Here is a 20,395-nt window from a genome sequence, read left to right as displayed (position 1 = left end):
CACGAATGAGCGGTACGACAGCGATAGGGTTAGCAGAATCCGTGGTCCGCGGAATAATTTGGTGGTCACCACCAATCACAGCCAACGCCAACGCGGCATCGATCTCTCTCAGTCACGAGTCACGAGTATCGATTCCACATTCGTGACTGACCTAGACTCACGACTCACGATTCTGTGACTGCCTATACGCTACACATGCAAAGTTGTGCTACAAGGTTCTTCTTCGACAATGTTAGACCATCGTTTCTGGTCTCCATCCCTAAGACTGAAATCGTGAATCACGAATCACGAATCGTGAATCGTGAGTTCTGCACGCTCATCGCTCGTGGCTGAGAAACAGCAGCAAACGTGAAACACGAAAAACAGTCACTATATAAACATCTCCCCAGGGATCAGGTTTCCATCCTGGCCCAGATCAGAACCGGACACGCGAGCACAAATTCTTACCTCAAGAAGCGCAAGGTCCCAGGCAAGACTGACAAATGTGACCGATGCGGTTTTCGGGAAGACCGCCTCCACCTTCTTGTCTGCCGCAAACTGGCGCTCCCCCGAAGGAAACTTGAGGAGTCCCTCCGCCAGGCTGGTCACCTGGCTCGCAACCAGCGACTCGTTTCCTTCAAACAGGTCCTCAATGAGCCCAAATTCGCTACAGAGGTGACTGCGTACTTGAGAGCGCGCTTTCCTGTACATGGTACACCACTGTCGCTCAGTCCATAACCTCCTCACTCCTTCACTCTCCTTCACCACACTCCAGTTCATCTTATTCCAGACACCAACATCCGCCAACACGGCCTACCGGCCGAGACGTCGTTCGGACCCCCTTGCCCACCCATACATCATGACTAAGCAGGGGAGGATTTAACCGTACAGCACTTTGACCCATCACGTGATCCACTATCCACAGCCTGTACCTCTCACTCTTGACTCCCGCATAAGCCTCCATAGGCTTGGGTCGGTGTATGAAATCAAATCAAAAAAAAAAAAAAAAAAAAAAAAAAAAAAAAAAAAACGGTCCCACGTGACAGACTCGTGACTTGAGAGTAACCGACGATGAAAGATTCACAATCGTGAATCGTGAATCACTCACAGACTAATTGGACCCTGAACACATCTCTGCTTCTTTGCCTCAGAACCCGATCCATCCTCATCAGACATACGTGCGATCCAAAGTTGGCTGCATTCCTCCTCAGCGCGTATCGCTAGGCAGCCATGCCATCATCTCTCGAGCAAGAGGTGGCACAGCGGCTGGCTTCCAGCTTGCCCAATGCTAGCGAGCTGCTCGCACAACGTGTCATCTCACTCTCGCGCTCGTTACCATCGGACAAGGCTTTTGCAACCGCTGCCCGTGCGTTCGGCAGGTTCGACGACTCTTTCTTAGTCGAATTGCGCAGCTACATCTCGTCGCATCCAGAGCAGCGCCCCAGCAACAGCGACGATTTCTCTTTGTCATCATCACACTATACAGCCCCGTCAGAATCTCGACGCGAGAGGTCTGGTCTCTCGACCCTTGGTGGCGAGAAGCACGTGTTCAAGGCCCCATCCACATCAAAGTCAAGTCAAAGTGCATATGAACTCGACAAGCTAGCTGCAGCCAAGCGCTCCAATCTCAACGGTTCAGCCTCGTCCAGCAAACGTCAACGAATCTCCGGCGCGCAGCTCAGCCATCTTGTCGATGATCACGAATCGCCGACAACGAAGCTTGCCACCGAAGAGCCCGTCTTCAAAGCGCCTTCAAGGCCTGCATCTGCTTCGCAGGCTCGTATGCGCTCCACCGCCAACGAGACTCCCAGCCATCCCGGTGGTCTGAGCGACACGGCTGCGCGCCGGTTAGAAGAGCACCGTCGTAAGCGTGCCATGGCTGCTGATGCAAGCGTCGAAGCCGCCAGCAAGGGAAAGCAGGCTACGTCTCGAACGAACGCCAGCGGGAATGACAGCGCCTCTTTGAGGCTACCCGCTAACAATCGTGTGAATGGTGACTCATGGCGACCTTCGGATCGTGATGGTGATCGACGCCGAGAGCAGCACCAGGGTCGCCATCGCGATGGCGATGAAAGGCGCTCGCAGTATGGTAAAGATGAACCGGAAAGGCTCGAGCGACGCACATGGGACTCGACACCGCGCAATTCGTCGCACAGATTCGACCAAAAGGACCGCTGGACACCGCGACGTTCGGAAGACAATGCCGCATCACAACGATCCGACTCACACATCGCATCCATACGATCAGCCGGCTCCCGTCGCTGGGACGAGTCTACGTCTCGCCAAGGGGCTTCACCCACGCCTTCAAACTTCGATCACGACCACGGCCCAGAGGATCGGATGTGGGACGAAGACGATCGCCAGCTCGATCGTGACTGGTACGACATGGAGGAAGGCGGCGTCGCAGCCGACGAAGAACACAACCCTTTCTCCCAATACGAAGACATGACTGGTCAAGTTTCCGCGCCTCTTGCAGCCAAAAAGGAAAGGGTCACGGCACGCCAAGCTCAGTACAACGCCGACTCGGACGCTTGGGAACGTAATCGATTGCAAACCAGCGGTGTTGGTCCCAGGACTGCCATCGATCTGGACAACATGGACGAAGACGGTGAGAGTCGTATCCATTTGCTCGTCCACGACCTCAAACCGCCATTTCTAGATGGTAAGACGGTCTTTACAAAGCAACTCGAGCCTATCAATCCAGTCAAAGACGGGTTGTCGGACATGGCTGTCTTTGCCCGAAAAGGCAGTCGTCTGGTGAGAGAGACAAGGGAGAAGGCAGAGCGCGCCAAAGCAGCTGGAAAAGTGGCAGCAATGGGCGGAACCACGCTGGGCAACATTCTTGGAATCAAAGCAGACGATGATGAGGATCATCCTGTCGCTGTGCCCACAGGCGTCAACAAAGGAAGTGCGCATCCAGAGAGCGAGAGCGCAAAAACTGCTGCTGAAGATGCTGCTGCGCAACCAGACGGCAAAGGCGACTCGCAATTTGCCAAGCACCTCAAGACGAGCACAGGGGGATCTGAATTCAGTCGCACCAAGACGCTTAAGGAGCAGCGACAATATCTCCCGGCGTTCGCCTGTCGCGAAGAGCTCATGAAGATCATCCGTGAGAACCAAGTTGTCGTCGTGATTGGCGAGACGGGTTCCGGCAAAACCACGCAGCTCGCGCAGTTCCTTCACGAAGACGGCTACACTCAATATGGCATGGTTGGCTGTACGCAACCGCGTCGTGTGGCCGCCATGAGCGTAGCCAAACGTGTCAGTGAAGAGATGGAGTGCAAGCTCGGCGGCACTGTTGGTTACTCGATTCGTTTCGAAGACTGTACCAGCAGCGAAACCAAGATCAAGTACATGACTGACGGTGTGCTGTTACGAGAGAGTCTCAACGAAGCCGATCTGGATCGATACAGCGCCGTGATTCTTGACGAGGCCCACGAGAGATCGCTCAGCACCGACGTGCTTATGGGCCTGCTTCGCAAGATTTTGCAACGAAGGCGCGATCTCAAGCTGATTGTTACTTCGGCTACGATGAATGCCGACAAGTTTGCCTCTTTCTACGGTGGTGCTCAGACGTTTACGATTCCAGGAAGGACATTCCCCGTTGACGTGCTGTTCAGTAAGACACCATGCGAAGATTATGTCGATAGCGCTATCAAGCAATCCCTCTCGATCCATCTCTCGCATCCGAAGGGAGACATTCTCGTGTTCATGACAGGTCAAGAAGATATCGAGGTTACATGCCAGGTCATTACCGAGCGGCTGTCACAGATCGACGATGCTCCACCGCTGCTGGTGCTGCCAATCTACTCACAGATGCCAGCGGATCTGCAGGCCAAGATTTTTGACGCAAGCGAAAACGGAGAGCGAAAATGCATTGTTGCCACCAACATCGCCGAAACCTCGCTCACCGTTGACGGCATCATGTACGTTGTCGACGCCGGATACTACAAGCTCAAGGTGTACAACCCAAAAGTGGGGATGGACTCTCTGCAGATCACGCCGATTTCGCAAGCCAATGCGAATCAGCGTTCGGGTCGTGCCGGTCGAACAGGCAGCGGTACAGCATACAGGTTGTACACCGAGATAGCATTCCGTACCGAATTGTTCGCCAACACCATCCCTGAAATTCAGAGGACCAATCTAGCCAACACGGTCCTCATGCTCAAGAGTCTCGGCGTATCCAACCTGCTCGACTTCGACTTCATGGATCCTCCACCGCAAGACACGATTCTCAATAGCATGTACCAGCTATGGGTGCTGGGTGCGTTGAACAACGTAGGCGAGCTGACACCATTGGGACGCAAGATGGGCGAGTTCCCAATGGAGCCGAGTCTCTCCAAGATGCTGATCACGAGCGTCGAGTATGGATGCTCAGTAGAGATGCTGACAATTGTCAGCATGCTATCAGTACCGTCTGTATTCTACCGACCCAAAGAGAGGATGGAGGAGAGTGATGCTGCCAGGGAGAAATTTTTCGTCGCCGAATCGGACCACCTGACGCTTCTACATGTATACAACCAATGGCGGAACAACGGCTATCGTGATTCATGGTGCAGCAAACACTTTCTGCATTCCAAAACTCTCCGAAAAGCACGAGAGGTACGGGTGCAGCTGGAAGACATAATGAAGACGCAAAAGCTACGCCTGGTTTCATGCGCCACGGATTGGGACGGAATTCGAAAATGCATCACTGCCGGATACTTCCACCAAGCGGCAAGATCGGCGGGGATAGGAGAGTATGTAAACTGCAGGACGGGCATCAAGATGTTCCTGCATCCAACGTCGGCGTTGTACGGGTTGGGGTACAGCCCCGAATACGTTGTTTACCACCAGGTGGTGTTGACGAGCAAAGAGATGATGAATACGGTTACCCAGGTGGATCCACATTGGCTGGCCGAACTGGGCGGTGCCTTCTATTCTATTAAGGAAAGAGGCAGTACAAGCCATGGCACGCGGGCAAAACGGACGGGCGACCTGGATAAGCTCACAAGCTTGGAGCATCAGATGATGAAGGATCGAGAGCAACAAAAGACCAAGGAACGGGAGAGGAAAGAACAGGAGAGAAGAAACGCCGCTGGAGGAGGTGCAGAGACGCCGGCGATTGCGACGCCTGGTGCTACGCCGTTTCGTTCTCGAACGAGGCGGTTCGTCTAAGTTTGAAATGCAGCGTTTCCAATGGACTAGCGTCCTCAACGTGCTCGTCAGAGACGCGTGATTGTACAGCACTGTTCGTTGGGCTAGTTAGGTTATGTATGCGTGGGGAGTACGATTGCATTGGCGTGTCGTGAGCGAATACTTGTTCGTCTAGTGAATGACCTGACTGGACTTGACCTCCTTGCCCGTCTTTTTGATTTTTTCCAGCACGGTTTCGAACGGTGCCGAGCCTTTCACCACGACGGATTGGTTCTCGAGGGAGACGTCGTAGGAGTCGACACCTGTGTGAGCCGATTCAGCGAGACACGAGAGGCGAGAAAGCATTCGTCAAGCTAGAAATCTGCTAGAGAGTCACGTGGCTAGATGCTATACTGACCGTCAAGCTTGCCAAGCACGCGAGAGACGGCGCCCGAACAGCCGGAACACGTCATGACGACATGAAACTTGTATTCGTGCTGTTGGCAATACCAGAGCGAGGTGAGTAAGTAAGTTGCGAATACGTCAGTCGGATTACGGTCCTGATGCGATGCAGAGAAGGGTTGCAAAGCGTACCTGGCTCATGTTGCGCTTCGTGGTGCAGGGAGATGGAGTGTGGTGGTTGAAAGAGGACAAGGCGTGGATTGCGGGTGAGAGAACCACGAAATTCCAGGGTCCAGGCCCGTAATATTTCCTCCACACAGACCGCCTGGACTGGCCTGAACTGGCAGCGTAGACATGAAAGTCAGATTCAATCGTGAATCACGAATATTGCCACGGGGCGAATCATGACACTCACTGACTCGTGACTCACGACTGTGACCACGCTCGGAGTGTTTTCTGATGCAGCTTGAGAGCAACGAGACATGACGCCATCTGAAACGCAAACCCCTGCAATTTACGATTCACGATTCACGATTGTGAATTGGATACAGCGTTCGATCAGTGGGCTTTCGGAACAAGCCACGAGCTTCTCGTAGAAAACGAGGCGTTGCTGTCAATGACCACAGCGAGGGCTACACTTGAGCATCGGAAGAACAACCGCATGCTTGGACATCCACAGCTACGGCTCGTGACGAGGCCAAGAAAGGCTCCGAGACGGTCAAGATATATAACTTACGACAACTTATGTTTGTTATTCCGGATTAAATGAACATTAGAGTCGTTACTGATTTCGTCGGCAATTCGTCACCGACTCGCTTTCTTAGCTCCACTCACAGACTCCCACAACCTAGAGTCGGGAGTGTACCACGTATCAAATCGTGAATCATGAATCGTGAATGGTTCAGGATTGACACCAACTTTGTCGCCATGCTTTCCTTCAAAACTACTAGTGTGGTGCGATGATACTTTTTTGTCAGAGAGCTACGAACCCCATTCCTTAGCCTTGCCTCCATGCTGGCCCTTGTACAATCTGCCATACGGCTCTGGCTCTTTCCACCCTTGCAGCACTTTGTGCTTGTCCAACAGATCGTAGACTTCCACGCCCAACGGTCTGCAGCATTCCAGTGTTGGATCATCCCCCGCATTCGCTTCCGAAGCGGACCCTTCGCCCCACATGGCTTTACTCAGATCACCTCCTGGGCACGTGCTCAGCGCACATAGCAGATCGGTTTCGGCAAAGAACTCGAAAAAGTCGCCCTTCTTGGCGGGGCAAGTCTTCATAAAGTACTTGTCCTCCCCGTTCAAGCCGGTGCATTGAAAAACGTTGAGTACGTCATGAACATCCGCCTCATCCAGCCCAAACTCTCGTACAGCGCGCGTCAGATTCGAATGGCAGTGATAGTCAAAGTCCTGACCGGTGAGCATGCGGTTCACATACGGATCGCACCGCGTTCCCAACAGATCATGCACTCTGCCCCCCTCGGCATCCACACCACCTCCTTGACCGTTTCCGCCTTGGCCGTAATTGGCGAGCGAGTCACCGGTGATGGTACACAGGGGTCGCAGATAGGGCAAGCAGCTCCAGAGACGGTCATAGATGGATACGTGTGCGCGCTGAAGTTGACGTGTACGCGAGGCCCAGAACCGCTCTCGTGGATTGTGGAGCGACCAGATATTGAGATCGCCGACTTGAGCACCAGCGACGGCTACGATGCGGCACACTTGGCCTGCTTTGACAGACCATGCTTTGCCGCTCCGAATGGGCAAGGTCAAGGAAAAAGTGAGCTTACGCGAGCAAGATCCGATACGATCGTACAGTGACTTGTCGAGATCTAGAGGCGAGCCTGGTAGCGCTTGGTAGGCTGCTTGCGTCAGACGTGGATTGGCACTTGCCATCGTTACTACTGAGATGATATGGTGGCCGAAGTAATAACTTGACCAGCGTCGATACTAGGTGGTCTCAGAAGCAAGTGATCTGAGCATTGGCCATCCCATCCCCCTTGATGCTAAGAGGTACGGGCAAGCGACCCATGTTGCCACGGGCTGACTCGTGCGACGTGTCGACGTGTCGACGACGGGCTAGAGATAAGATACGAGTCACGTTGTTCGACAGATGACTGAGCAATCACGAACGCCTCCAACGGGGCGGCTGCCTGTCTCAGGTCTGGACTTGACCGTTTGGCCCGAAACGACATCACGTCGGCGTTGAACATGACTTGCCGTGGCCCAACTCATAGCTCTTTCAAGACAAGCAGATTCTTGATATTCACGATTCACGGTTCATCCGAAATTCTAAGTTAATCACGAATCATCCGGAATTCTGTACCTCTTGGCATTCACCAACGCCAGTCGAATTCGTGCGTGCGCTTTGCGTTGCAGTCACGAGTCAAAGAGTCTTGGAGTGTCACGCTCGTTAGCGCTTTCAGTCGGGTTCGGAGTTGCAAACAAAACTCGCTTGCTGTATAATAATACCAGCTGTTCGCTACAAGAGCTGCCAGCCTGCGTGCCACAAGCTCTGCGTGTAAGCCGGCGTTTCTCAAAGAATCGTGACTGATTTTAACTTGGTGCAGCTGATTGCTGTCCTTGCCAACCAGAGAGACATGCGCAAGAAGCGGAAGCGACTGCATCTCGATGCTGCGATCCACAAGCGAAAGCTGCAGAACGCCTGCAAGAACGCTTCGAAGAGTCACTCACGACTAAACTTAACTGTAGTTAGCGCAACACCTCGGCAGCTGTCAAATTACCCCCAAGTCGTGAGTTGACTGGGTTTGTACAACTCGTCACTTGATCAGCTCAAATCTGCGCCGAGTGGCGGCTTTTCAGCAGCCGCGTGGCCACATGACAGTCACAAAACCACTTACCTCCCAAACAATAGCACAACCACGACCAAAGTCTTGGCAGCAAGTCAGCATTCGATCTTGGTTCCGCCGACACGGCAGCTTGATTCACTGCCGCCAGTTACCCAAAATACGTTCGTTGGTCAGGGTGGACTGAGGGCAATTTTCGAATTCGTCTTATCTCTTTCCTGCTAAGTTGGACGGACTAGACGGCCAACGCTTATTCACGATTGGTGTCCGAAGCTGCCCCACACTTGTCACTCGTGGCCAACGTATACCGCATGACTTGTGTGTCTGCTATCTTGAGTCCTTCACAGCCTGCATTTACGATGGCTTGACCCACCAGATATCGAAAGCACCAATCAAGAGACGTTCCCGCTACCAGACACCCTGTGCGACTCTTCGATCTCTTCTCTGCGCAATTGCTTGTTGAGCCCAGGCACGTTACCTCCTATCACTCAAGTCACCAACCGCACTCGTGGCGTGGCGAGCAAATTTGCGGAATGAGAACAAGGGCGAACTCGTTCATCTCGCTACCAACGGAATCTGGTCACGAAGCATTTTTGGCTGAAGCGTTCTTCTAGTGAGTCTGTAGCACTAAGTTACTGTTCAGAATCGTGATTGGCTTCACCTGCGGCTTCCCCACCCTTCCTTCCCCACAGTTCAAAAGATTAGAGAGCTGTCCACGTCTGTGATTGGTTCCTATGACGGCTCCGTGTTATCTTCGTGATCCATATATACTACACGAACCACCTGCTTTTCACCTTTCCTTGGCCACGCCCCTCCTTACCTTCCCATCCATCGCATAGAGAGCAAACATGAACGACCAAATCGCAAAGATGACAATACCCCCCTCACTTAGCGAAAAGAATTCTCCAGGCTACGGTGCCTCCGCTGTTCTCGAATCCCAAGTCCACTCCGATCCCTCACAGCCAGTAGAAGATCACGAAGAACATGGACTGCAAAAGGCGCTCAAGCCACGCCATCTCATCTTCATCTCCATTGGAGCGTGTATCGGCACAGGCATCTTCCTCGGTGTCGGCGGTGCGCTCAAAAATGGTGGTCCGCTCGGCTTGCTCATCGGCTACAGTCTCATTGCGTCCGTTGTTGTCGCCGTTATGCTCATGGTCTGCGAGCTGACGACCTTTTTGCCAGTCTCGGGAGGTCACATCCGTCTGGCAGGACGATTTGTCGATCCCGCACTTTCGGCTGCTATGGGATGGAACTACCTTATCTGCTGGACACTCATCTTGGCCGCAGAGCTGAGTGCTGCAGCTGTCCTGGTTTCCTACTGGATCCCCGCATCGCAAATCAACCAGGCTGTTTGGATCGCTATCGGCTCAATCGTCGTTTTGGCCCTCAACTCGTTCAGTGCTGGAGTGTATGGCGAGGCTGAGTTCTGGTTCGCAAGTATCAAGGTTGTCACCATCATGGGTCTTATCTTCACCTCCATCTACATCACCTCTAGTGGTGGTCCGGATGGAGGATCGATCGGATTCGATTACTGGAGAGACCCCGGTCCGTTTGTCCAGTTCCGTGGCATCGAAGGCACCACCGGTCGCTTCCTTGGCTTCTTCTCGGTCCTCACCCAGGCCTCGTTTTCGATGATCGGGGCTGAAATGCTAGCGCTTGCTGCTGCAGAGTGCCGCAACCCTCGTCGTGTCCTTCCGATCTGCTTGCGAACCGTCTGGATTCGAATCGTTTTCTTCTACATCGTCTCCGTCTTCATGATCGGTCTCATCGTCCCTTCCAACAACACCCGTCTCGGCACAGAAAGCACAGCGGCGGCCTCGCCATTTGTGATTGCAATGGATGTCGCTCGTATCCGCGTGCTCCCCCACATCTGCAATAGTGCAATCATTACAAGCGCCCTCTCGGCCGGTTGCTCTGATCTGTACACCACCTCGCGAGCGCTCTACTCTCTGGCTCAAAAGAAGCAGGCACCCAGAATCTTTACGCGCACCACCAAGAACGGCGTGCCACACTATGCCGTCGGCATCTGCTGGCTCATCGGTTGTCTTGCCTATCTAGGCAGCTCTGCAGGCTCCGGTGCTGTGTTCAACTTCCTCGTCAACCTGACCGCTCTGTCAGGCATCCTTACGTGGTTCTCGATCGCGATCACCTACCTTCGCTTCCGAGCAGGCATGAAAGCTCAGTCCATCCCTCGCTCATCTCTTCCCTGGAAGTCTCCCTTGTCACACTTTGCTGCGTACTGGACACTGCTCATCATTGGCGTTGTGCTCCTCTTCTCGGGATGGGAGGTGTTCCGTCCGGGCAAGTGGAACTCGGCCAGTTTCTTCAGCAACTACCTTCCTCTGGCTTGGTTCCCAGTTTTCTACTTGGGCTTCAAGGTGCTCTGGAAGACCAAAATTGTTAGTGCGGCCGAGATGGACTTTGTAACGGGTATCAAGGAGATCGAGGAAGATGCCAGAAGGTGCGACGAGGAGGACGCGCTCAACCAGCCCACAACGACCATGGGAAAGATTGCCAAGTATTTCGAGTAATTTACTCTTCCATCTTTGTCGATACTGTATTCTCATTCTGTATCATTGATAGAACTGGTACCATTACCGTTGCAGAGTTGTGTGATAGCCTGTAATCATGTCAGGAGCGCGCAAATGGAGGGCTGAAGTGTATGGGTACAGTATCCTTCAGCTTTCATCGCTGCTCTGTTTCTGATGCCGAAGCTTCTCGACGGGGTCACAAGAGACACAGTGCTGCAGTCCATCACACAGGCCCTTGGGGCCCACTCGATGAGGTTTGGAAATGAAGAAATGCAGTGCACGGTGCTGGGTGCCACCACTGCCATTGAGCTGATGCTGCTTTCATCCCTATTAACGGGCCCAAGCCCTACCAAAATTGTCAAGGCTACTTCTGTACCCAAGAACAATTTTGACTCCCTCAAGAAATGAAGTTTACTCGTGTCGACCGCCTGTGTTGACGTCAATTGCTTTGCACAATAAGTCGTTGTTGCAAATTTGTCTTGAGCCCGCCAACCGGTGCTTGTCGCAGTACGATCGCCCCCTTAGCGGGCTTGCCAGGGTTGTGAGACTTTGCAGTTACAGCTCGCCCTCGTGCGAGCGACAAAAGTGTAGTCAGCGCAGCGCTTCGTCGATGGTTTCCTTTCGACCCAACGACCAAAGCATTTCACGTTTGCACCTTTCCTCGTAAATCGTTTCGAGCTCTCTCACAATGTTCACGACTCGACGAATTAAGTCCACCTTCCCTCTACTGCTGCTGCTCGTGCTGGTTGCTGCTGCAACGGTTTCTGCAGCGGATTCATCCGCCCAACAGAGCACCGCTGGCACCGCACCCCAAATTCTAGACGCACCTCCCAACTCTGACTCCGACCATGGCGGCGATGACGGCGGCTCAATCTCGGCTCCTGCAAGCGGCTCGGATGCGCAAGCTATCATTGCCGGCTCCGCTCACACAATGGGGAGTACGGACGATTCGACCGAGGAAGACGACGAAGCCAAATCTGGTGGCAAAGGCAACAATCAACCCGGTGGCGGACACCATGGTCAATGCGTTACCGGTTGTGCTACCAAGTCGACCGCAGGCGTAGGATGCGGCGATGACCTCAGCAAGCCCGCGTGCTTCTGCAAGAGCGAAAGCTTCATCGACCAGACTTTCGCCTGCATCAACGCCACTTGCCCACAGCAATTCCACGGAGCTGCTGGTGTCATCACAAGCATCTGTGGTGTTACTGGAGAGCCTGGAATCAAGATCCCTGGCTATCAGTCTCCAAGCAATTTGGAAAATATGCCCACCATCAACGACGATCCTAAGAGCAACGGAACCAACGCAACTTCGCCCCCGGCTCCAGCTTCGGGTGCCCAGGGTGGTGCAGATAAAGGAAGTGCAGGAACCACGTCGACCTTCGTCATGCCCGCTGGTATGCCCACCGGAGCAACCTCGGGCTCGAGCAACAATGCTAGTGGCACCACTCTCGGTGGCGGAAGCTCCGGTGCGACTAGCGTCAAGCGTGAGGCTGTTGGTGTGGTCATTGCGATCAGTGTCATCGCTGTGACTGCTTCGGCCGGTGTCTGGACGCTCTTCTAGTCGGAGTTGCAGATTAGGTCCTTGTTCGTCAGTTCTGTTATCTCGCCTCTCTCTTTTCTCTCAATGCAACACGCCCATTCCTTCCTGTGTTGTCGCATGCAGTAAAGTACAGTACATACCGTATCGTGTATGACAACTCGCGACTCGTAGCTCACCACTCGTGACTACCGTGGACCACGCACGTGGCACAGAGTGAGACAATGGTTCTTTCTACGGCCTAACACTGTATGAAAAACACGGGACTGTGTACCTCGTGCCTCACGCCTCGTGCCTTGCTCTCGTGACTCGTGACTGAGCGTGTGCGTTCCTGTAAGTCCTGTGAGTATTACCGTGTAACTATGCAGAAGCTGTGGCTGGGTGAATCGTGAATCGTGAATCGTGAATCACGAATCACGAATCGAGGGTCCAACATCATCAGACGCACAGACACAAGACACAGCTTGCTCAATGTTGCGTCTTGCCAAGTCTGCGCGCCCTCCTTCTCACCGCTTACTCTCTTACCACACCTAGTCGACCTAAGGCGAGCAGGAATATTTAGCGCATCTTTCTCGCTGGCCATGAAGGTCGGCGCTAGGGCTCGGTCACAAGCATGGAGGCCGAATTGTCCAAAGAGCTGCGCGAAGCTGCTGACCAACTCCTGGACATAGTGGCACCCATCCAAGCATCCGCATTCCCACCTTCGCCCCACCTTCAACAGAGACGTCAACAGGCCACCCCGAAAAACATTGCCAACGCTGTTTCCCCACTCAGAGCTGCTACGTTCTCGGCTAATTCCAAGATCGAGGTACTCCACTCGCCCTCTGACCTAAGGCCTTGGCAATGGCCTGCGGCTCCATCCTCCGCTGCAAGCAACCAACTGCGTACCCACGGCAGTCCATCTACAACTGCTGCACAGCCCTCGCATGAGCCAATCCAGATTGAACTTGGCTCCAATTTTGTAGATGACCCGGATGATCATCTTCCTTCGCGCGGCCTGAGCAGTCGCGTTCGATCCGTCAAGGCTGCTGCAACCCACCAGCACGACCATGTAGCCCCGCAAGTCCTATCAACTCATCTTACGGAATATTCCGATCCACAGTACAAACCTCCATCACCTAGCAAACTCAGGGTACGCACTCCGATCAATGACATCTACATCAATCAGTACGGTGAACGTGTTGTGCAAGGCAAGGTCGTCGGTCGCACCCTCGGCGGCAGACCAAAGCCTGTGTCTCATGATCGCGATACTCTGCACACGACCAATGACAGCATTATAGATCGATCACTCTCATTTCCGACTCAGTCGACGTCCCCGCTGCCGGCATCTGAGCGTTTGGCCGGAACCGCAAATACATCAAGCCCTCCACCATTCTTCCTCGAGTCGTTTCCAGACGCATTCCAGCCTAAAGCCAGCACGAGTACTGCAAGATCTCCATCACCAGAAAAAAATTCAGAGCGGAGGCCATCCAAAGGTGGTCCACCGACCATCCTTAAAGCCCCTTGTGCAGTGGCAGGCGCTCTAACCCTGGCGCAATTTGACCATGTTGAAGACGCTTCATTGCTACCAGATGCAAGCTTTCGAACAGCTTCTGACTTTGACTCGCCAACTCCCAAATTATTCAAGCAGCTGTCACTCTCACCGAGACCCAGAAAAGCGAGGTTATCGTCCGAAACCTCGACCAGGCCCGAAGGCGAGGATCTGACGGCTGGACTGAGTGGCTTACAGTTGCACAATACAGACCGGGCCAGCAGCCCTGTAGACCACAAAGACTCAGCGTTTTTGACCCCCAGCGGAGGCGTAGCGTCCATGGATAGTGCAAGGTCAAAGCTCGGTCTGCCTTCCTTTCGTCGACCAACACCGACCATCGAGCTGAGCCAGGCGAAAGCGGAGCCCGTCGTTTTGCATGGCAATCGAAGGCAAGCTATCGCGTCAGGTGCTGTTCAGTCGCAAGACGAAACGAGTAGCAGTGGCGCTTCCGGATACGCCTCACCAGCTGTCTCACCGCCGACATCGTCCAAAGCCTTGCCAAACGTTCAAAGCGGAGTACAACATATAGGATCAACTTACGAGTACGCCCCGTCAAGCATGCTCCCACGACTCGAGTCAGCTTCGGAGCCTTCAAGTCTGCTTTTGCCTCCACATCGCAGTCGCGTTATACACGGGAATTGTGCAAGAGAGGACGACCAAGCCGACGCGAACGACTACGTTGACCATGTCGACAATGCATCCCTTGAATCGGCGCCTTCCTCGCTTGTCTCGCTGCCAGTTTCGAACCTGACCTCGTCTTCGCGCTCTCTCAGTCATCACAGTCTAGAGCGACGACGCAGTGGCGGCAGTACTTTCTCATATAGGCGGCGTCAATCGCCGTCCTCGATGCGCCGTTCTACCTCGGACGTTTTTGCGCGCGAGATCCGTATTCGAGGCTGGTCCGAAGTCGGCTCGCAAGCACGCGGCTGGGTGGTCTTCGAGCTGCGCATCATCACGAAACAGGGTACGCCGATCATCGCGCACAAACGCTTCTCGTCGTTTGTCAAGTTGCGCACCACGCTGCTCGACGAGTGCAAGGACCAGGCAAAATGGTTGCCCCAGTTGCCAACGCGAAGAACGGGTCTCCTGAGCAAATATGATGCAAAGTATCTGGAAAAGCGGAGGAGAGCTCTGCAGAGGTGGTTAGAGGTCGTAGCGCTAGATAGGGTGTGGGGCGCGAGCGAGGCGCTGAGAGACTGGGTGTTGGCGAGTGAATAGGCGATTGCATGCAATAGTGAGTTCAGCCAAGGTCGATTGATCAGACTGTGTTGAGCGTGTGGAAGCGTCGTTGCGGCGTACTCAACCGCCATATCCATCTTTCCAGGTCGGGCTTATTGATGATAAGGCACGGTTCAGATGACAAGCGGATCGAAACGGGTGTGGGAACCATGAATCGTGAATTGGTGAAAATTGTGATACTGCTGCTACGGATTTGTACTTTACTGCTCGTCCGTGTCTGCCGCCGGAGCAACAGGAGGGGTACGAAGCAACGAATCTTGACGAGTCTTTCCTCGCAGCTCCCATCGATTGTCGGTGTACTGAGCAGCGTAGTAGGTGAGAACCGGGACGGCCAGACCCCACAGGACGACGGCTCGTGTTTTGGAAGGTGTAAGTCGGAAGCGTTGGTACATGGTCGAGTGCATGGTCTGCCATCGGTCGAGCGCCGGGTCGGCCTTGTATGGGTCTGATGAATGTCATGGGTCCATGAAGAGTAGAGCGTCAACATCAGCGTTGGTCTCGAAACAAGATGATCTGTACTCATGCTGTCCACGTTGCAAGTACCGGCAGTTCGTCAAGAGCCATCGGCCAACAATTTGCATACTTACGGTATCCTCCGCCAGCCATGTTGATTATATGTTATGCGTCCGAAAGGATGTGACTTTGGTTTGTGAAATGGAGACGTAACGTTGTCGCGAGCCTGTGATGTTGCGGTATAAGGCAATCAGGTTGTGATGATTGTGATATCGAGAAGGTGGTGAATTGCACTGCACACCTCAAAACTACCGCTCACAGCTATCGCGCTCGGATCCGATTTTCGTGTGCAATCTCAAATCTCTCGCGCGATACAAGGACTCTTTCTCCTCCACCTTCTTCAGCCAAATCGTAAATATCCCAGATTCTGGACCCTGACATCCATGATTGACGATTCTCGATTCGTGATTGCTGGTTGGTGCATGCATTCTGTTCTTGTTCTTTTGCTTCCATCGCACTAGCCATTGATCAGCAGCGGCTGACATCGCGCACCGAAATGAGTGGGCGGCGCAGATCTCCACCTCCTCCGCCGCGGCCTTACAAGGACGAAACGTCTCGACGAGGATACAGGAACGACCGAGGAGGAACCTCCTCATCGCAAGAATTCCGAAGACGACGTAGTCCAAGTCCGGGATACTCGTGGTCGTCTTCATCGAGGCACGATTCGGATAGGCGCGAAAGGGGATACGATGACAGGAGTGCTTGGAGAGGCGAACGTAGGGACAGAGAGAGAGACGATCAACGCAGTGATCGTATTCCGCCGCCGCCTCGGGACAGACCAGCTGCATCCGACCGAGAGGACACATTGTCGCGTGATTCCCGCTCGAACCACTGGAGCTATTCGAGACCACACGACGAAGGCATCCATTATCGCAGAAGAAGGAGCCGAAGTCGATCGCCTCCCACGTCCTCAATACCAGAAGCATCCGCTCTTGCCCGTGTATCTACTTCACAGACTGTCGCCACAGTTAGCGCACCCGACGCAAAAGCCGTTGGTAAGCAAGATGCAGAGGACGGAGAGACCACCGAACAGGACGGCGAAGAGGAAGCAATGGCGGCCATGATGGGTTTCGGCGGGTTTGGCACTACAAAGAACAAAAAAGTCGCGGGCAATGCAGCGGGCGCGGCAGAAGTGAAAAAGGAACGCACCTGGAGGCAGTACATGAACAGAAAAGGTGGGTTCAATCGACCGCTCGACAAGATCAAATGAGGTCGCTCGCCCAGTGTATGTATCTTCCGCATGCAGCGACAGCACAGCTATATACCACTACCGCTGTACGCAATTTCAAAACTCAATCTCAAAACAGCTGCCACTCGGCGATCAGCAGTTGCGAGTGACGCAACAGCTATGATTGCACGTCGTGTGTGTGAAAACACCGTGTTCATCTGCACACAACGCAAAGGTCGATCGACGTGGGTTGAATTGTTTTGGGATTGCATATCCGAAGCATCTAGTTTGCCAGCACCACTTTGAGCATTTCTGCACCCACGGCGCCTGCCTCTTGGAATCTGTGCTCGAAGAAGCCTCTAGTCTCCTCGAAGCGTCGCTGGTAACTGTCAAAGTTGCCGAACTGCACTGCCTGCGCCCATCCGCGAGAAGCAATGACAAATTCAGTATCGTCTGCCCTGAAGCTGTGATCTCGTGCCGCGGCATGACATGCCTGTCGCAGACGCTCGGGCGAGCGAAAGAGGTATTCGCATACGCCAATCCATATCCTGAAGATAGGCGTTGCGGCCAGATCGAGATGATCGTACGGATTGATACCAAGCGAGCTCCAACAGTCGACGATGGCAAGTAGTGACAGATGCGAGTTAGGTGGAGATTGAGACAGAGCGGTAGCGGCGTCACTGCTGTCGGCGGCAGCATCACCGTTGACGACAAAAGAGGTGGCTTTGCGAGCAGCCATGTGGAATCGGTCGAGCAGCTTGTCGCTCATAAGGATGGGCTTGCGTTCTTCCCTGGTGCCTGTTCGAGAAATGACGCTGTTGCTCTCCTCGTCCTTCTCCCATCCAAATACCTTTTTGCGCGCTGCAAAGACGCGATCCATGAGTTGCTGCTCCCTTTCGGCAACCATGAGCTTGAACAGGTCGGTACAGCTCTGTGCAAACTGCGTCACTTGCGTCTTGGCTGCTGGATTCAGCAATGCCAGACCGGCATAGACGTGCCATTTGGCAGAGTAGATGCGCAAGCAAATGTTGATCTTGACCGTCTCAATGCCTCCCGGGTAGCGCTCCGACTCCCACGGGTACTGGTTGGAGCAGCACCATGCGGTTCCCATTGACAAGAACGCAGCGTGTGTCACCGCTTGCGTATTGGCGGTGACTGTGTCGTGCTCTTCATAGGTGAGGTAGACAAAGTTGGACTTGAAGCAGGCCATGATCCTCTCGACCAGTCGCATCTTTTCGTCGGGAGCCCTATGCTGGATGAGGATCAAGGGCTGGCCTGTGGGATCAATCTTGGGGCCGTGCATGGAATGACACGAAATGATGTAGGTATCCTGCGGGAGATGTTTCTCGAATGCAGCCTTCTCCGGCGCTTTGACCGATGTCTGTCCAGCTACGATTGAGCCAATCTTGGTGGAAGATCCGTATTGCTCGACCACCTTGTCGATGAAAGCAGCCTCGACAGAGTAGATGATAAAGTCGCTCCGCCGCGAGACAAGGTGACCATCTCGCAAGACATTCAGCCCGGAACCTTGCAATTCTTTGCAAAGCTTTTCGTGGTTTTCAGGACGGTCGCAGACATTGACTTTCTTCCAGCCGGCATCCCTCATTTTTGTGGCATACAGCCGACCCATGTCGCCCATGCCGATGATGCCGATCTCGAGCGTGTCCATCTCTGTTGACGACGCCATCTTTGCTTGGCGTTTGAGTGGCGTTGATGATGGTAATAGTGATGAGCGGATTGTACCGAGCTGAGCACGATCCAGAGCAGTGATTCAACAACGAGTAGGAGCGTCGGGTCCGGCTTCCGGAGAAACCGAGTCGTGAGTCGACGCTAGTCTTGTTTGAGCTTTTCGGGATGGTCCCGAAGGTGAAGAAAAGAGGCTTTTCGGCTTGTTCGGTGAATGCGGCGGCGGCGGCAGCAGCGGCAGCGGTCGTGAGTGAGTAATTCTGTGAGTGACTCACGACTATGCAGCAGCGTGAGTTTGTAAGCGCCTTCCGAGTTGTGATAAGTTAAGTTAGTTGTGAGTGGACAAGCAACGCACAGTCACGAGACTCACACCGAGAGACCAACACTCCTGAGTTGAGCTGGGGGCGAGGTGCAGAGGCAGATGTCAGAATCACGAATCTCTGAATATTTAAGCTGAGAATTCACGAGTCACGTACGTGATTCGTGATTCGTGATTCGTGATTGGTTTTTTTATTCAATTTCATGTTTGTATGTGGGATATCACGATTAGTTTGATTTTGGACCCTGAAAAGTTACGAGTCGTGAGTCGTGAGTGCGACTCACTCGTGACTTGAGGCTCAATTCACGATTCACGATTGTGATCCACATTCGTGATTTCAGAAGATCACACTTCGTGATTCATCAATCACGAGTACAACTGTGAATCACATACTCGTGACTCGGCCACCTGCTCAGTTTCACGTTTGTGGTTTGGCTATCACTCACGACTTGTGCCATCATCTTAGAGCGCAAGCTGACGACATCGTCATCGCACTTGCCGATCGCACGTGCCAAATACGACCTTGTCTCATCTGGACATTTTCATCGTTGTTCATCGCGTGCTGGCACTGTCTCCACCTTCGCTCGTTTAGCCCCGAGGCCACATCGGTTCGAGCGCCTCCATCTGTAGTATGACAATAACATAGGTCGACGCCATCAGAAAGCCACGGCAAGATGGCTTTCTCCTTGCAAGAAGCCATCGAAAAGATCCGGAGCGACAAGGTCAAGGATCGACAACAAGGTCTCGAGGCATTCGAACACATCTTCTCGGATTCAGACAATGTGGTTGATCTCGATCCAAAGCAAGACGGAAAGGCGTGGCTCAAGGTCTTTCAGGCGCTCTCTGCCTGTGTGCTTGCCGAAAAAGCTGCGTGCATTCGTAAAGGTTCCTTCCTTGATGCACAACCCATCGCCATCGCCAGACTGCAGCGCGCGGCTAACATGTTTCGCTCGCTCGTCGAACAAGCCGCAGCCCTTTTGGCTCGTAAGGTGGTCAAGGCTTTAGTCACGCACATCCTTCAGATGATGAACCACCGCGGCACGCTTCTTCGTCCCATAGCCTCCGCATATACTTCTGCGCTCTGTGCCATCCTCAGCCACCAGCACCATGTCGACCACCTCGAACCCGAAGATTGGCGCGCCACAGCATCCTTGTGCTTCGACATTCTCCTTGGTCGAGACCTTGATGGTTCAGCTGCAACCAGCGACCCTGATGAACGGCTGGCTACACTCGCTATCTCTCCAACCTTGGTTGCTTCACAGCGCGGTCTCAGCTTAGAGGATGCGGTTACTGCACACTGCCTCTGCCATCTCATGGCGTGTACCGTTGCGCCTCTGCTCGGCAGTACCGGTCAAGGCATCTTACTCCTCGCCGACTACACCCGATTCTTCCTCACTTTCCCTGTCGAATCTTCCGCACACTTGCCAGCTATGTCCGGACTCAACATTTTGCTCGAACATCTCGAACTCAACTACCCATGTCAAGTACTCTTGGCATCACTGGCTTTGCGACTAACAGTCCTCACACTTTGGAAAACCAAGAATCTCATGCTCAAGAAACAGCTG

General features: G+C 53.6%; 10 protein-coding genes across 10 annotated transcripts in view; 6 read left to right on the top strand and 4 right to left on the bottom strand.

Moving 5' to 3' along the window:
- Positions 1–1,209: 1,209 nt before the first annotated feature.
- UMAG_04188 (putative RNA-dependent ATPase) lies at positions 1,210–5,136 on the top strand (the record flags this gene model as incomplete). The annotated part of the gene is made up of 1 exon (XM_011392373.1): positions 1,210–5,136. The coding sequence occupies one exon, from the start codon at positions 1,210–1,212 to the stop codon at positions 5,134–5,136; it is 3,927 nt and encodes a 1,308-aa protein (XP_011390675.1).
- A 150-nt stretch (positions 5,137–5,286) lies between these two features.
- UMAG_11121 (putative copper metallochaperone ATX1) lies at positions 5,287–5,697 on the bottom strand (the record flags this gene model as incomplete). Its single annotated transcript, XM_011392504.1, has 3 exons — positions 5,287–5,417; positions 5,513–5,591; positions 5,689–5,697. 3 exons carry the CDS (start codon positions 5,695–5,697, stop codon positions 5,287–5,289), a joined length of 219 nt encoding a protein of 72 aa, XP_011390806.1.
- Positions 5,698–6,477: 780 nt separating this feature from the next.
- On the bottom strand, positions 6,478–7,392 carry UMAG_04187 (uncharacterized protein; the record flags this gene model as incomplete). Its single annotated transcript, XM_011392372.1, has 1 exon — positions 6,478–7,392. One exon carries the CDS (start codon positions 7,390–7,392, stop codon positions 6,478–6,480), a length of 915 nt encoding a protein of 304 aa, XP_011390674.1.
- A 1,780-nt stretch (positions 7,393–9,172) lies between these two features.
- On the top strand, positions 9,173–10,837 carry UMAG_04186 (putative general amino acid permease; the record flags this gene model as incomplete). The annotated part of the gene is made up of 1 exon (XM_011392371.1): positions 9,173–10,837. The coding sequence occupies one exon, from the start codon at positions 9,173–9,175 to the stop codon at positions 10,835–10,837; it is 1,665 nt and encodes a 554-aa protein (XP_011390673.1).
- A 688-nt stretch (positions 10,838–11,525) lies between these two features.
- Positions 11,526–12,398, top strand: UMAG_04185 (uncharacterized protein; the record flags this gene model as incomplete). Its single annotated transcript, XM_011392370.1, has 1 exon — positions 11,526–12,398. The coding sequence occupies one exon, from the start codon at positions 11,526–11,528 to the stop codon at positions 12,396–12,398; it is 873 nt and encodes a 290-aa protein (XP_011390672.1).
- Positions 12,399–12,987: 589 nt separating this feature from the next.
- UMAG_04184 (uncharacterized protein) lies at positions 12,988–15,123 on the top strand (the record flags this gene model as incomplete). Its single annotated transcript, XM_011392369.1, has 1 exon — positions 12,988–15,123. One exon carries the CDS (start codon positions 12,988–12,990, stop codon positions 15,121–15,123), a length of 2,136 nt encoding a protein of 711 aa, XP_011390671.1.
- A 221-nt stretch (positions 15,124–15,344) lies between these two features.
- UMAG_11120 (uncharacterized protein) lies at positions 15,345–15,750 on the bottom strand (the record flags this gene model as incomplete). The annotated part of the gene is made up of 2 exons (XM_011392503.1): positions 15,345–15,589; positions 15,732–15,750. The coding sequence occupies 2 exons, from the start codon at positions 15,748–15,750 to the stop codon at positions 15,345–15,347; spliced, it is 264 nt and encodes an 87-aa protein (XP_011390805.1).
- A 403-nt stretch (positions 15,751–16,153) lies between these two features.
- On the top strand, positions 16,154–16,867 carry UMAG_04183 (uncharacterized protein; the record flags this gene model as incomplete). The annotated part of the gene is made up of 1 exon (XM_011392368.1): positions 16,154–16,867. One exon carries the CDS (start codon positions 16,154–16,156, stop codon positions 16,865–16,867), a length of 714 nt encoding a protein of 237 aa, XP_011390670.1.
- Positions 16,868–17,108: 241 nt separating this feature from the next.
- UMAG_04182 (putative prephenate dehydrogenase (NADP+)) lies at positions 17,109–18,512 on the bottom strand (the record flags this gene model as incomplete). The annotated part of the gene is made up of 1 exon (XM_011392367.1): positions 17,109–18,512. The coding sequence occupies one exon, from the start codon at positions 18,510–18,512 to the stop codon at positions 17,109–17,111; it is 1,404 nt and encodes a 467-aa protein (XP_011390669.1).
- A 992-nt stretch (positions 18,513–19,504) lies between these two features.
- The window catches only part of UMAG_15011 (uncharacterized protein), a gene marked incomplete at both ends in the record, with an annotated part of 9,519 nt that continues 8,628 nt past the window's right edge, over positions 19,505–20,395 (top strand). Inside the window, one exon of the mRNA XM_011392520.1 lies at positions 19,505–20,395. Within this exon, the coding sequence (XP_011390822.1) occupies positions 19,505–20,395 (891 nt within the window).

The sequence above is a fragment of the Mycosarcoma maydis genome, chromosome 12 (assembly GCF_000328475.2).
Source record: "Mycosarcoma maydis chromosome 12, whole genome shotgun sequence".
Lineage (NCBI taxonomy): Eukaryota > Fungi > Basidiomycota > Ustilaginomycetes > Ustilaginales > Mycosarcoma > Mycosarcoma maydis.
The sequence above is the reverse complement of the archived record's forward strand: the minus strand, read 5'-3'. Positions and strand labels throughout refer to the sequence as shown.